The sequence below is a fragment of the Populus alba genome, chromosome 15 (assembly GCF_005239225.2).
Source record: "Populus alba chromosome 15, ASM523922v2, whole genome shotgun sequence".
NCBI lineage: Eukaryota > Viridiplantae > Streptophyta > Magnoliopsida > Malpighiales > Salicaceae > Populus > Populus alba.
In genome coordinates this window covers 15,996,550-16,012,074 of record NC_133298.1, presented here as the reverse complement: position 1 = coordinate 16,012,074, position 15,525 = coordinate 15,996,550, and the positions used below count along the sequence as shown (strand labels likewise).

The following is a 15,525-nucleotide window of genomic DNA, read 5'->3' as shown; positions in this document are numbered from 1 at the left end:
ATGCATGTATAGTGGGTGGTTGTGATTTTTCTGTAAATATATCAAATGTTCTTTAGGATTACATAGAAAAGAACTCCTTCTATGGGTTTATTGATGTGTTATTTTTGGTTTTAAACTCAAGATGAACTATCCATTAGTATCGGTTTAAAATGAATAAAGATCTTGAATAAAATTATAAATGAGAAATTTTAAACTATTTTTTTATTAATTTTTATATATGTCTGACAAGTTGAAGCCTTGAGCAATCTTTATTTTTATTTAGAGTTTTTTTTTGTTAAGTAGTGATAATTTTTATTTTATAAAGTATAATTGATAAATATATTTTATTTTTTCTTGAATTTTATTTTTGTTAAACAGAGATCTCGGGCTATTATCTACTCCTATTTTCTTGTCCTTCTTGCTTGGTACCCATATACTTTGCTTGCTTGGACATAAAGTAATTTGAACAACTCCCAAGTCCAAATGCAACCATGCTCCCCTTCTTCGGCCTCTTACTGGCCCATATTTGCTCACCTTGTTGGTTTTTCAGAAGTGTCCATATGGAAGTGTTGTGCCATCCTTCTGTATATCTCTTGTCAGGTTTATTTGGTAATTCAATAGTGGTTATAATTGTTTTTTAAATAATATTTTATGTTAAAATATATATTAATAATTTTTTATTTTTTTTTAAATAAAATGATTTGAAAAATTAAAAAATATATTAATTTAAAGTAAATAAAAAAATAAAAAAATTTCAATTTTTTTCAAAAATACTTTTGAAACGCAAAAACAAATAGACCCATATCGTTTTTTTCCATGAAAATAGGTTATCATTGTTTCATTACTCGAGTAATTATAAATTTAATAGGTTAAGAGCTGATCTGAGTTAATTTAATATGTTGTCGTTTTAATATATATATTTTTAAAATGTTATTTTAATTTTATTTTGTCAAACTATAATTTTACTATTAATTTAAATTGCTTTTGGATCCACAAAATTGGTCGGGACATATCGGGACAATCCCACGCAAATTTTTTTTTGTACTAGAAAAATATTAGATGTTTCTTTTTAAATTGAAAAATAAATCATAAATTGAGAATTAAACCTTATAATTTGTTTTAATTTTTTTTATACAGGGTTATATGGTCTCATTACTTGAGTGGTTACAAATTTGACAACTTAACTTAGATTAATCTGACTTAATTTAATATACTATCATTTTAATATTTTTTTAAAAAAGATGTCATTTTAATATTTTTTTTCAAATTATAATTTTATCAATTATTTAAATTGTTTTTGGACCCATAAAGTTGATGGGGTCATATCAGGATAGCCAACATAAAATTTATTTTTTTTACTAGAAAAATATTAGATGTTTCTCTAAAATTAAAAAAGAATCATAATTTGACCAACAATCTAGTCATCATCTAAGCAGTAAGAAAGAGGATTAGTGCTGACAATTCCTTCAGAGAACTCACAAAGTTCCAGGTAAAAGGATTTTTATATCTATATTTAAAATACAATTAGAATCAAACAATCAAGGAGATAAAATTTATGCAACTATTGGATAATAAAGTAGGAAAAGTCACCCGCTCCCAAAATCAAACTACCTAAATCAATTTGCCATGCACATGGAGATATCAAAAACAAAAAAAAATAAAAAAATGCAACAATTATAAGAATCAAAAGACAAATCTAACTTCCAACTGATCATGCAGATGATGATTTTGCTTGTAGCATATTAGCCAGTGTAAATGCGAATGCCCAGTGCTAAAACGAGGATGGTAAAGACAACGAAGAATATGAGGGTGTGGACAACAATGGCCTTTCCGCTGGTTTCGAAGCTGCTGAACTGCAGGCGGCTGTTGTTCCCGGGTACTTGGAATAACAGGCCAGGAGAGAGCAGAATGAAGAGCACAAAACCCAGCAATATAGGTGCCCAGTCCGCCATTGTTGGATTCTCTCTCTCAAAGACCTCCTCCTTCAAGATCAATTGAAGAAATGCAGACAAGAATTCTCTTCTTGGTTTCGGTGCTGCAGCACAGCAAGATCCTTTATAGATGTTATATTCCACTGCCATATGGCGAGGTTCGAAGAGAACAAAATTCCCACGCAAAGAATCCTTTAAATGATTTTCCTTCTTCTTTAAAGGGGAGAGTTCAGTGCATCATCCACGACCTGAGATGGATTTCTTTTTGCTGGGGTTAGGCATATTCTCCTTTAGAATGGTCCTCGCCGGTGGCTTTATCAGTAAATTGTTGTGTTCTAAGATTCTGTAAAAATAAAAGTGATGACCAGAAACAAATTGGTTCTGAGATTAGGGCACAACATTTTAGCCAATGGATTGCTATTGTTTATTAGTGCTATTTGTGTGTGTATTACGTGTCGAACAAAACATTCTGTAAATTCCAAATCATAATTTGGATAGGCGCCGTGGATGGTACTGAGTTGGCCACTAAATTGGTGGCTGGTGTTTCTCAATAGCCGGGATTAATTTTTTTTTTTAATGTTTGCTGGCGTGTTTTAAAGAATAAAATAAAATTATGTTTATTTAATTATATAATAGAAAAAACATTGACAATAAATGAATTGATCTTTGAAAAACAAAGATGGTAACAATAATTAGAAGAAAAGAAATGCTTGTCAAAAAGGGAAAAAACAGAGACTTGAATTTTAAGATAAATCAATGTTAATGACGGAACCAAAAAAATTTAAAAATAACATAATAAATAATTTTGAATCAATCCAAGTTAACATATTAAACTCGAAACTTGTGTTGTGAGGTTGAGCCAACCTCATGAAAAGAAAATTTAGAAAACAAATGATAGTCAATCCTTAACAATCCACATATAGAACATTGAAGGGGTGTTTTAGAATATGATAGAAGTTGTTTTTTTAAATATTTTTTTCTTAAAAATGTATTCAATTTTTTATTATTATTTTTGGACATCAGCATATCAAAATAATATGAAAATATAAATAAATAATTTTAAATATTTTTTTAAAAAAGTTTTAATGAAACTTTGTTTAGAATGCAATTCCGAACGACATCGAAATAAAAAAAATTTAGTCAACAAAAAGAGGTTCAAAAAACTAAAACACCTGTAAACATATGTAAGGTCATCAAATCTCACAAGATAGATCATGTGAATGAGATAGCTTAATAAAAAGAAAAATTAAAAAAATAAACAAGCTTAACTTTAAAAGGAACCTAATGGATGAAATAAAAAAAAAATATATTAAAAAATAACCTAAAAACTACTCGGGTTAATGACCAAACTTGCTATCCAAATCATGAGATCATAATAACTTGAGTAAAAGGAAATCAAAAAAAATCAGGAAGCCTATTTTTCAAAATAAACAACGTTAAATGATGAAATTAAAAAGAAAACAAGTGAAAAAATTGTATCGACTTGTATTAACTTTTCAAACCCGTGACTTGAATCACTAAACTAAAATAACTCCATTTAGAAAAACCATGAAATTCAGTTCCTAGTAAATCAAATATCGAATGATGAAATTGAAAGGAAAAATTCAATTATATAAAAGAACAAAAAACAAAAAGAAATAGCAATTAAAAAAATAATTAAATTTGACATAAAAAATAAATGAGATGAAAAATTAGAATTTTGAATTAAATGAAAAAATTGAAAAAAAAATCAAATTCACAAAAAAATTCAAAATTAAAATTAACATTAAAAAAAATAAAGAACAAGTATATATTTATTTCTTGTTAATTAAATAATAACCAATATAGTCCATGCCAAAAAAACTGTATTACCAACGATAAAAACCAACCCAATATAGCACCATTTTCCTCAATTTAATTAACACCATGCTAATCTCAACATAGGTGTGTTATCCAAACTGTGATAGATCCTAAATAACACTTCGCTGAGTTGTCTCGCGTGCGCTGTGAGTTAATTAAGCTAAGCTTGGTTGTCTTTTGGAGCTTTGATTTTGGTTTTTTAATTTTATTTTATTTGAAATATAATTGTCTGAAAACTTATTCATAAAAAAACCCGAATCATTAGATTATTAAATCAACTTACCAACAATATTATTATTATTTTTAATTCTTAAAGTCAACTTAATCATATTTAATTAGGTTAATTAAGTCACGATCAAGTTAACTAGTAACATAAAACCGATGTTGAATATGGCTGAAATCATGAATTTTTCAGATCAATCCATCCGGGTTAAGGTTCTATAATTGTGTTTACGAGAAAGGATTAGTTGAGAACAAGGATTCCAAAATGAGCTGGAGGGCTGACACGTCATGAATAAAATGGTGAAACGTGTGGGTCATCAATGTTGCATTTCACGCGCTCAACGGAGAATAATTTTACAGTAACAGCCACCGCGGGATCTCCAACCAAAAAAAAAACAAAAAAAAAAAAAAAGCGGTCATCGGAAAAGAATTGATTAGGACAGCCACTCTCGTCCCTCCTCTCTAAAAATGACATTAAGCACTCTCTCTCTCGCCCCGTTTCTTTTACCTCCATCAACCACCGTGCTCCGCCATCGAAACCACCTGAAACACTGTGGTGGCCAATAGCACCTGCATAAACAAACGAACTCTAAAACAGTCTCTCTCCGACATGAAAAACCATCATCAATCACGGCGGCACCACCAAACATAACTAATGCAGCTGCATATGCTCGGATCTGGTGTGCTGGGTTGCGTAATTTAATTTTTTTTTTTATGCAATCATGGATATTGATGAAGATAAATAACTTTTATAATTAATCCATCTCAATGAAGATATGAATCGACTGAGAAGGAGAGTATTTTTTTTTACCGTGCATTCGGTTTTATTTCAGATCTTTTTTTACATTCTTCCATATAAATATGAGCGATGAGGTAGTTTGATCCGTGATTTGACAAATTCTAATATAAATTAGACCGAGTCAAAACAATTTTTCTTTTAAAAATATAACAATGGATCTTAATTCATAAACCCTAAACCAAACTAAATCCAACAACTATGCTATTAATTAACGAATATCTTGTCAACCAATCACCACTGATTCATTTTTCAATGAACTTTGGTGGACGGATTCTCTCTCTCTCTTGCTTACCAAAAAAAAAGGATCTCTCTCTCTCTCTCTCTCTCTCTCTATATATATATATATATATATATATATATATTATATATATATACTCTATTAAACAAATTTATATTTATTTTAACTAATTTTTAAAATTTTAAAGTTAATAACTGGATAAATTTCTAATAACTATAAAATTTATGATATTTAAATTGATAATTTTTGAATAACAAAATAATAACCTAATTAATTAAGTTAAACCATTTAAAATTATTTTGTCTCTATTTTTGTTTTTAGAGAATCATGTTTTGTATTTTAGAATATTGTATCATCTAATAAAAACAGAAGTTTAAACAGATTAAAATTATTATAGTTGTCAACAAGATTAGTGGCCCAGCAAGAAATTTTTATTAGGGCCTTAACTTTGTCAATGTGATTTTCTAGAAGTGAAAAGTTTTTTAATTGTGCACTCAAAATCTAATTTATATGTTCCATAAAATATAATTTAACGAATATATAGGTATATAAGTGTAAATAGAGATTTTAATATTAGTGGTTGTGAAAATAAAAGAAAAATATAAATAAAAACATTTGATTTAAAATAGACTCGGAGAGACTGTTAATACTTGTTTTGACCTAAAATAAAATTTTAAGATTTTATGTTTATTTATAAATATTAAAATAATGATATATTAGATAGATATAAGTAAATTTAAATTAAATATTGAGTTTTATTTTTAAACATATTTTTAATTTTAATATATAAAAATGATTTAAAAAAGAAAAAGACGAATCATCGTCCCAAACAATCAATTTGACATTGTTTATTTCTTTTTACGAGGCATGAAAGGAAATTTACAAGTTTTACCCAAACTAAAATAAAATCTTACCTTTACCCCTTTATAGCAAAGAAAAGGTAAGATCCTAAAAAAAATGGGGCCAATTCAGCAACGTGCAAAATTATCGTTGGCCTTTCTCCCCATTCTCTAGCAATTCTCTCTCCATTTTCAATTCTTAAGGCATTCCTTTTCCCTCGCCTCGCCTCGCCGGGCGGTCCATTTTTCCCGGGAAATCCCGACCTCGCGAGAACTTTACCGGAAAATTTTGAAAAAGAAAACTAATTTCAGCTTATCGTGATTATTCCCTGAATTATCAAAATATATCCGGATTTTGATTCTGAATACTGTTATTATTGGTGGTGAAGATGGCAAGTCAAGGAAGTTCGTCGAGGAAAAGTATGTCGTCTTCGTCGTTCCAGGGAAGGAAAAAAGCTAATGAGAATGGAGGAGGAGGTCTTGATGGTTCTAGGAGATCTCTCACCTCTTCCCGCTCTATGTATGTTTGCTCTGAGTTTTTGTTTTTATTTATTTATATGTTTGATTCTGAAAACCACTTTTATTTCTGTTTCTTAATTTAATAACTAGAGCAATGAAGCAAAAAATCAATGATTTTGGAGTATTTTAAATATCGGTTTTGCCTTTTTTTAGTTGTTACATGTAGTTTACGGCTTTTTTGTAGAGATTACTTGACCATAATAAATTGTGGGATACGAAGAGAAGAGCTTTGAATTGTATTTTGACTGTTGCTTGCAATTGTGAGCTATTGAAATGATTCAATGAATATTAGTTTGGTTAACGAGGAAAACAATCTGCGTTTGAGGGTGGAGAGGAGAGTCCTAGTAGGATGAATTTGGATTTTAGGTTCGTTCTTGTTGCCGTGTTTGGTAATGGATCTATTCTTTTCTCAGCAAATAAAAAGGAAAAAGAAAATTTGTGAATCAATGACAGTGAATAGATTGATTGAGTTGCAGAATGTGATCATGAGGAATTCTTTTATATCCTATCATTATTATTCATGCTTCTCCCACTTCTCCCGAATACAGCAATGAGATGCTTGAGCTTAGTGAATCACGAAACTCTGGGCGTGGCTTTGGCCTCATGTTTAGGTAATCAGTCTCTCGGGCAACTTCATCACTGGATGCATTTTAGGAGACATAATAGTGATATCAGATTATGTAGATAGATAGATAGATAGATTGGCATGCTGCTCACATGACAAATATCTATATTCACTGGAAGGTCTGGCAACAATGATCGCTACATCACCATTAATGTAACCTTCCATTTACAACTGCATCTGAAACAGGGGACTAACTGGAGAGCGCACAGTTAAACGTTTGCGTCTGTCGAAGGCCCTGACAGTACCAGAAAGCACAAGCATTTATCAAGCTTGCTGTCGGATGGTTGCTCATAGAGTTGATGCCTTATTGCTAACCGACTCTAATACGTTACTTTGTGGAATCCTTACAGATAAGGTATGACTAAAATTTTATGTTGTCAGGACAAAAGAAACTAGTGGAAGGCCTCTTGCTGCCTTTATCATAACATGGACATATTTTTGTCTTATTTCCTCCTTCTGTAGGATTTAGTTTCAAGAGTGATTGCTCGTGAGCTTAATCTTGAGGAAACACCCGTTTCAAAAGTTATGACCAGGAACCCTGTTTTTGTTCTTTCTGAAACTCTTGCCGTGGAAGCTCTCCAGAAGATGGTTCAAGGTTTGTAATAAATTGAGATGCATGTCAACCCTGCAACCCTGTTACATCTTACCATTTGGATATGGTCCTGATATTAATAATCAACAGGAAAATTCAGACATTTACCTGTTGTTGAGAATGGAGAGGTTATTGCCTTACTGGATATAGCAAAGTGTTTATACGATGCCATAGCTCGTATGGAAAGGGCAGCAGAAAAAGGAAAAGCAATTGCTGCGGCTGTTGAAGGTGTTGAAAAAAATTGGGGGACATCCATATCTGGTTAGTGGAAAGTGTTCTTTTGAATAACCTTTGTGACTGCTTGTCCTTCCGGCTACTTTGTTACTACATAATGCAGTGTAGAATTAATTCCTTACTTTTCTTCATGCTTTTGTTTTATTTTATTTTTTATTTTTTTGGTTCACACACAGGAACCAATACATTCATTGAGACACTTAGAGAGCGGATCTTTAGGCCTGCTATATCTACGATAATTCCAGAGAATTCAAAGTAGGTAATAATTTGTTTTCTTGAGTGTTTATCTTGGATATTCTACTTCTACCACTGTTTGCTTAGAGGATTTGTGGACAAAACGGACTGCAAGTTGTTTAATTTGATATGTTGTTGTATCTTTCAGGATTGTAACTGTATCACCAACAGAAACTGTTTTGGAAGTTACAAAAAAGATGCTCGAATCTTCATCAAGCTGTGCAGTAGTGACAGTGGATGGAAAAGCCCGAGGAATTTTTACGTGAGTTTGTTTTTAAATTGCATCTAACAAGCAAGTGAATAGAGTTAAAATTGCATTGGTTATCTGCGTTTGCATCTAAATCTTACAGCAGGAAGTTTTTGTTATGCTGTTATTATTGATACACCTTTTTTTTTTTTAATTCTCAGTTCAAAGGATATCCTGATGCGTGTAATAACACAAAATCTTTCTCCAAATTCAACTCTTGTGGAGAAGGTATCTTTCTTCTTCAGACAGCGTAGTATGCTTTTGAGGGATTTCATCAAAAGAAAATTGCACATGTCCTGTATCCTCCTATTTGTAATGATATAGAATCTGCTAACACCATGGAGAATGTGTATATCTACCCTCTAAGAAAGCCATTATCCAATTATGTTTTCAAGTTGATCTCATAGTGAGAATTTAGGAAAGATATTACCTTTTTAACATATTTAAATGAAGCAGTGACGTGCAAAACTTAGACTTGGACCCGTAACATAGAAGAATATTTCTCTCTGATAAATGGAAGAAAGTGGTTGAGTCAGCCATCTTTGAATTTTTCTACAGGTCATGACTCCCAATCCAGAATGTGCAACGATTGATACACCAATTGTTGATGCTCTGCACACCATGCATGATGGGAAATTTTTGCACCTTCCTGTTCTAGACAGAGGTGCCATCCTCGTAGATAAAGAGTGAAATGCTTTTTAGCCAGTCATTTTGGTTTCTGATGACCTTGGATGGTTGGATGCAGATGGGAACATAGTTGCTGTCATTGATGTAATTCATATCACTCACGCTGCAGTGGCCACAGTAAGCCAAGTCTGTTTCTTTCTTGGACTATGTAGTGCTTTACAATGTTCCCTTTGCAAGTTTTATTGACCTGGAACGAGTTCTTATTTCTTTGGATTAAAAAACACGGTGTTTTTGCTGTACATCATGCTGCTATACCCCCTCTCACAATTTACTTTGGATTGCTGCAGTGAATTTTCTTTTTTGTTTTGATCATCAGAATTTTTTTATCCTTGATTGAATCTTTTTGTGACCAAATTAATGGTTGATTGCTTCTGATTTGTTAAAAAAGGATAAGATTGAAAGACAGAGAGACAAAGGGAAAATAATTGGCAATTTAAAAGTTTGTGTGAAAAGTTTAGTTTTGGTCCTATGTTCCAATTTCTGAACTTTCTGTCCTTTTAGTTTTTGAAAATTCAATTTTGCTTCAAAACTTCATTTTTTTATTTTTATTTTTCAGTCTTTGTTTTGAGGGAGGAGAGATAGAGTCGCCAGGTTTCAATTGAAGAGTGAGAAAGTCATGATTGATACCGATTCCAACCACGAAAAAGATTGATATTGGTGTTAATGGGTTATATTTAATGAGGGGAGTTTCACCTAAGTGTTATTTGTCATTTCCCTTACTTGAAATGGTAGATTTGACCTTAGGAAATCTTTTAATTCGGGTTGATTTTGAGATTTTTATGTTTTTTTGACTAGTTTTTGGGTTATTTGAGGCCATGCATGTCTTTAAAGGTCTTTGGAGTGTTTTCTAGGTGATTTGGGTAAAAAATGAGTTGAAAAATGAATTTTTGAGCATAAAATACTCATGGCCCAACTTTTCATTGACCCTTAATCATCAGATTCTAGACTAGAAGCGATGCATCTTCTACGTAGTTTTTTTTTAATTAACCCTTTAATATAAAAATAAGAGGCTTGACTCATGGACCAAGCCTCTTTTGAATAGGCTAGGCACGCAGGCCCACACGTGATTGACCTGTTTTTTGCCCCTAAATTTTAATTTTTATTCAATTCAAATAGATTGATAAAAAATGATTTGAAGTTTTTTTTATTGGATACCATTGAAATTCCATTTTTTTTTAATGGTATTATCGAGTTTTTTTTTTTAACCTTTGTTCATGATTTTTTTAGATTTTATTTGATCATTATATTTTTTTTTGTTTGTTGTTTGATTAAATATTGTTTGATCTTTTTTTATCCATGAAATTTTACAACATTATTTTTTATAACATTAGTGGGCGATTGTTCTTACAGCTCTTCACAATGATTTTGAGTCACAATAAAAACAAATCTTGGTTCACAATAAAACATTTTCTTGCTGCTACATAAAATATGTTGCTAATGGCTACACTTATTTTTGGCTGATTTGTTTTTTTATCCAACCCATGGTGGAGTGGAGGACAATGGACTATTAATAGCTGTAATATGTTAGATTTAAAAAAACAAGTATTCTTAAAAATTCCTCATATATCTGTTTCCAGCTTGTATTCGATGTATGTTGTGTTTAATTAATTAGGTGGCATGCATGTGGTATTTTATTTTCCCCATAGAGTGTAAATTTATATTGTTGGTTGGTCTTGAGGAGAATATATGATGCTATGGTTATTTCTGAGAAGAACAAAAGCATTCATGGGCCCTTCATTAATCAGGTCGGGAGCGCTGCTGCAGCAACTAATGAGACTGCAAACACAATGATGCAGAAGTTTTGGGACTCTGCCATGGCTTTGAGTCCTAATGATGACAATGAGGAGGCGCGGAGGTTAGATGTTTTGGTGTTAATATTATGCTAGCATTTCAATTTCTTCTATTTGGTTTACTTACATGTAGTTGATGACATGCCAGTGAAGGTTCCTTGAAATTGGCTTCTGAAGGAACAGAGGCTGGGAGATCGCTTCTCTATCCATCATCAGTGTATCCAAATGCAGTTTCTTTTAAAATTGAAGACAAAAGGGGGCGAATGCACAGATTTACTTGTGGTAGGATATTTGTTTTGCTTTTTATACTAGGCTTTTTAAGATGGTCATGAATTTGGTTTTCCCCACTGCACCTGTCATATATGTAGCTTATGGAATTTGCATTTCATTGCAAGTTACTGCCAGGTGACTTGCTTTAGAGAGTACAAACATATATTTGTTATACTCGTGAAGTTAGGCTTCTTTGGCTTAGGAGATGTGAATGGCTGAATGCTGTGAAATGCCGGGCTCACTTAACGAAAATACAGTTGACATATAAAAGGTAGCTGACTTTGTTTATGGCTTTCTTTTGACGTAGAGACCCGGAATCTGACTGATATAATAACTTCAATCCTTCAGAGGCTAGGGGATGACATTAACTGTAACAACTTACCTCAAATTCTGGTATGTTTTATGGACTTCGCACTATGATAAATAGCCTGAATTAGTGATTTTCCTTATCTTGATTTCATACTAACTTGTGGTTGCATTCTAAAGTATGAAGATGAAGACCATGACAAAGTTGTTCTGGCATCAGATAGTGATCTCATCACAGCTGTAGAGCATGCCAGATCAGCTGGTTTGAAGGTATTTTCAGATGTCTGCTTGTCATTGATGTTTTTCTATAGAAAAATGGGATAAATTAGTTAAATTAAGGGACAAAATTACCTGGAGGATGGGTTATTGGTGGCCATGACACTGATATCGATAAACTTTGAGATTAGTTCTCCATGGATCATCCTCTTGACATGAAAGACTATGAAGTTACTATTTTCCAATCTAAGTTCTATACAAACATTGTTACGTATAAACAAAAAAAAAAGTGGCGCAACCTGAATAACACTCAAAAAACCAAATGCAGCAGTCACCTACTCACCTTGCAGTAGAATATTATATTATTCTGGATATGCTTATATTGGACCCTAGATGAAAAAGAGGAAGGGATTTTTTGGGCCAGTGGATGCACACACTCTCTCCCCACACAGCTACTAGGCTGCCTTCATTAATGTCTTTTCTTCTAAGGTTAAATTTGGTATGGAATTAAAAATTTGAAGAGAAAATGTTAAGGGGGCAAGATTAAGGATGTAAAAAATTTGTTGACGAGTGAAATGTTAGAGGAGTTTGGTATGTGTTTGGTAGGAGTGTTATACCTTGAATTAAATTTTATTAGAAAAATAAATATACATAAATTGATGGGTCCTGAATGCTGCATTAAGAAAAATAGGGAAACTTTTGATTCTAAATTAAAAAAAATCAGAGGGAAAGCAGAAAAACCAAAAGTTTTCCTCCTTGAACGGTTTTCAACTTGAAAGGTAACCCTTACCCTTCCAAATTTTGCGTACCAAACAAGGGGGAAGGGGGGTGAAAAATTACAAGGGTAACTTTTCATCTGCCTTCCTTTCATACCAAACACAACCTATTTGATAACTTAAATGTATTCCTAACCTACAATAAGAATAAGTTTGCCCCCTTTTAATCCTATGAAAGGTAAGTTTCCTTTTGTTTCGGGTTCCACATTTTTAGGTAATAATATAAAATTTTATGAAGTGCTAGTAAAACCACATTCCATTCCCTTTTATCCCTATAATTAAGAATGGTTTATCCTGATTTTGACCTGCATGTGTAAATTGAATGTTCGCTTTTATCTCTTTTAGAAGCCTTGATCTTTCCCAGATTTTGGATTTTTTTAGAAAGAGCCTTGAATTTTTGCTTTAAAGGTGTTATTCTGTTTGTTAACAATATAAAACATAAACCCTAACTATAATGGAAACAGCCCTCAGGAATCATGATGAGTTTCTGTTTTGCTGCAGCAATTATTATTTCTGAAAGGATCTGTTAAGCTCAGCATTCTTAATTTCTTTGATGAACTCTGCAGAGTCTGAGGTTGCACTTAGATTACTCAGGAAAATGTGGAAGGAAGGGTTCTAGGTCAGAAGGTTTCGATTATGGCGAAGCAGATGCATGGGCATCTGCATACAGTACTCTTGCCGCAGGCGCTGCTCTAGTTGCTGGGGTAGGCCTATTAGCATACCTGAAGAGGTCTGGTTACTGATGCTTCTAAAAGTTACGAGCTCATTCAATCTTTAACATCTTCTGATCTAAAAGGCCAAACAGGTATTGATTGCAATGGGATTTTCCTTTGATTGATGTTTTATAGAACTATACAAGTATACAAGAAAATCACGTTCTTGGTTCTGATTATCGTGTAGCTTCGCCTGTATAACTGCCACTTCTGTGTATTCTTTCATGGAGATTTTTGTGTACAGAAAATACAGCGACCATCCAGCTTTATTCTATACTTTGCTTTCTTGAAATTCGCTGGTTATCAGCTCTGATTGCTTTTCAAATTTAAACATAGGCATTGCAAGAACAATAGCTGCTGCTTATTCTTGATTTTTATAAGCCTCATAATCTATGGATTAAACCTTCACACTGCCCTCGAATTTAGAATTTACTTAAAAATACAAATGACATAGGCAAGTTTTCCTGCCCCTTTGTTGCTTTTCTCAAGCCAAGCGTTTGTAGGTCAATGCAAGCAGGGCAGGGCAAACCAGCAAAAGATTAAGCTAACAGATGCATGGTACATTTAAACAAAAAAATAAATACATTTTGAGTAAACATTGTTTTGGCCGCAATAGCAAAAGCTGATACCCTATTTATATTTATGTTTCAAAAATATTTTTAATTTTTGATTTTAATTTTTTGATTTTTATCTTTACTTTAAATTAATAATTTTTTGATGTTTTTAAATTATTTTGATATATTAATATTAAAAATATTTTTTTGAAAATAAAAAAATATATTATTTTGATATATTTCTGAATGAAAAATACTTGAAAAACAATTATAATTACACTTTCAAATATGAATAATCAAAAAATAAAAAATAATTATAAAAAATAAAAAAAATAAAGGAAAGAAAACAAGGACAAGAAATATCTAGAGCTGAATTTATATGATATGTTAAATAAAAACCCATTAAAAGAACTTATTTTACATGTAATGGAAATAAATGTACATGTATACTTTTTTTTTCATAATATATTTTCAATGGTTATTAAAGTAACAAATTAATTATAAACCTTCTCAAAACCAAAATAAATAAATAAATAAAAATAAAGCAGTTTATTCTCTCCTACGGTTGCTTTCACCCAACGAAATATATTTATAAATCACCCGCTTGTGAAACAATCAACTATCCATAACAGAATAACCGTTTCTTTAAAAACCCACATTTTGGCGCCACTTCCTCAAAAACTCTTCTCATCACTCTCTCTCTCTCTCTCTCTCTCAACCTTGAAGGAAGCCCAAAGAAGGTATCAACAATGGCTGGAAAAGATCAAACTACAAATGATCTTACTCAATCTCCTCTAACATCCAATCTTGAAGCTCAAACCACAAAGAATATTATAGATCAGATTGATGAATTAATCAACAAAGAAGAAGATACATTAGAGTCAAAGACAGATGATTCTGAGGAGCACTCTCCAACTTCACAGTTGAGTCCTTACAATGCAATCAGAAAAGGAAAACAAGATACTGTAAAGATAGTGGCACGTTCTGGTCAACATGAAAGACACAATCTTGAAGGAATAAGCCCAAAGATTGGTTCTGCTCAAGAAATCAGTGATCAGCTTTATGGTAGGTTTAAAAGCTTGGCACTTTCTACTCAACATCAAACGACCAATCTTCAAGTAAGAAAAAAGATAGTTTTTTCCAAGAAGTATGGTGACCTTTATGGACCCGAGGAAGGAGAAGATACAGGAGTTAAGAGGTTGGCTGAGTTGGAGACTTTCGAAGGAGAGGAGCTGATATTGACTGGTTACTGTGGAGATATTGAAGAAGAAAGGAATCAAAGGAAGATGATTCTGAGGAAGAAGGATTTCTCGGCGCTGAAAATATAGAAGAATCCGAGCCAGAATTTAAAGAACTGTTACAAACTTCGGAGAGTGGCATATAAAATACAGAACAAGAACAAGAAAAGGAGAGTGGAGAAGGTTTTGTACTAAGAAGAAGTGTCTCCTTGAAAAGATAGCATGTAGTTCCTCTAATGATCTCGAGCAAGAAGAAGCATCTGATGGTGCGGAGATATTTTGACTAATATGGAAGGAGTTAAAGAAGTAATGCGGAAATTTGACATCAAAAGTGGAAGTAATGATGAAAGTTACCTACACAAGAAAGAAGAAGGTGATGTGTAGTTGATGAATGAAGATGAGAAAGATCAAAATCAACTAAAAAAGAGTCTCATGGAATGGTTAAGGGGATATGTTGAATTAGATGAAGATTGGGAGACCGTTAAAGAAATCAAGGTTTGAAGTAGTTAAACTGGCAACTGAGCTTTCTCATATGCTTGTTAATCTCATGTTTTCATTGCCAAAGATTAACTTTGAGGACGCATTGTTTCAAGTGTTCTTTAGTTCGCTGAAATATCAATATAAGGATGACAATTCGAAGGTAATTCACAGGATCTTGGTTCTAATGGGATTTTCCG

At 32.3% G+C, this 15,525-nt stretch overlaps 1 protein-coding gene across 6 annotated transcripts; it reads left to right on the top strand.

Moving 5' to 3' along the window:
• Positions 1-4,347: 4,347 nt before the first annotated feature.
• LOC118057580 (CBS domain-containing protein CBSCBSPB5) lies at positions 4,348-13,348 on the top strand. Of its 6 annotated transcripts, none has more exons than XR_004688979.2 (15): positions 4,348-4,665; positions 6,237-6,367; positions 7,178-7,346; positions 7,454-7,586; positions 7,674-7,844; positions 7,994-8,072; positions 8,200-8,313; positions 8,460-8,526; positions 8,857-8,962; positions 9,044-9,111; positions 10,731-10,840; positions 10,924-11,057; positions 11,181-11,316; positions 11,394-11,438; positions 11,532-11,621. XR_004688979.2 is itself a non-coding variant. In XM_035070208.2 (15 exons), the coding sequence occupies exons 1-15, from the start codon at positions 4,627-4,629 to the stop codon at positions 13,084-13,086; spliced, it is 1,665 nt and encodes a 554-aa protein (XP_034926099.1). In that variant the 5' UTR covers positions 4,348-4,626; the 3' UTR covers positions 13,087-13,348. The 6 variants fall into 6 exon arrangements, 3 of the variants coding, with proteins under 3 accessions (XP_034926099.1, XP_034926098.1, XP_034926100.1); XR_004688980.2 differs by having other exon boundaries at positions 11,171-11,316; XM_035070208.2 differs by lacking the exon at positions 11,181-11,316 and adding an exon at positions 12,910-13,348 and having other exon boundaries at positions 9,044-9,102; positions 11,353-11,438.
• The last annotated feature ends 2,177 nt before the right edge of the window (positions 13,349-15,525 follow it).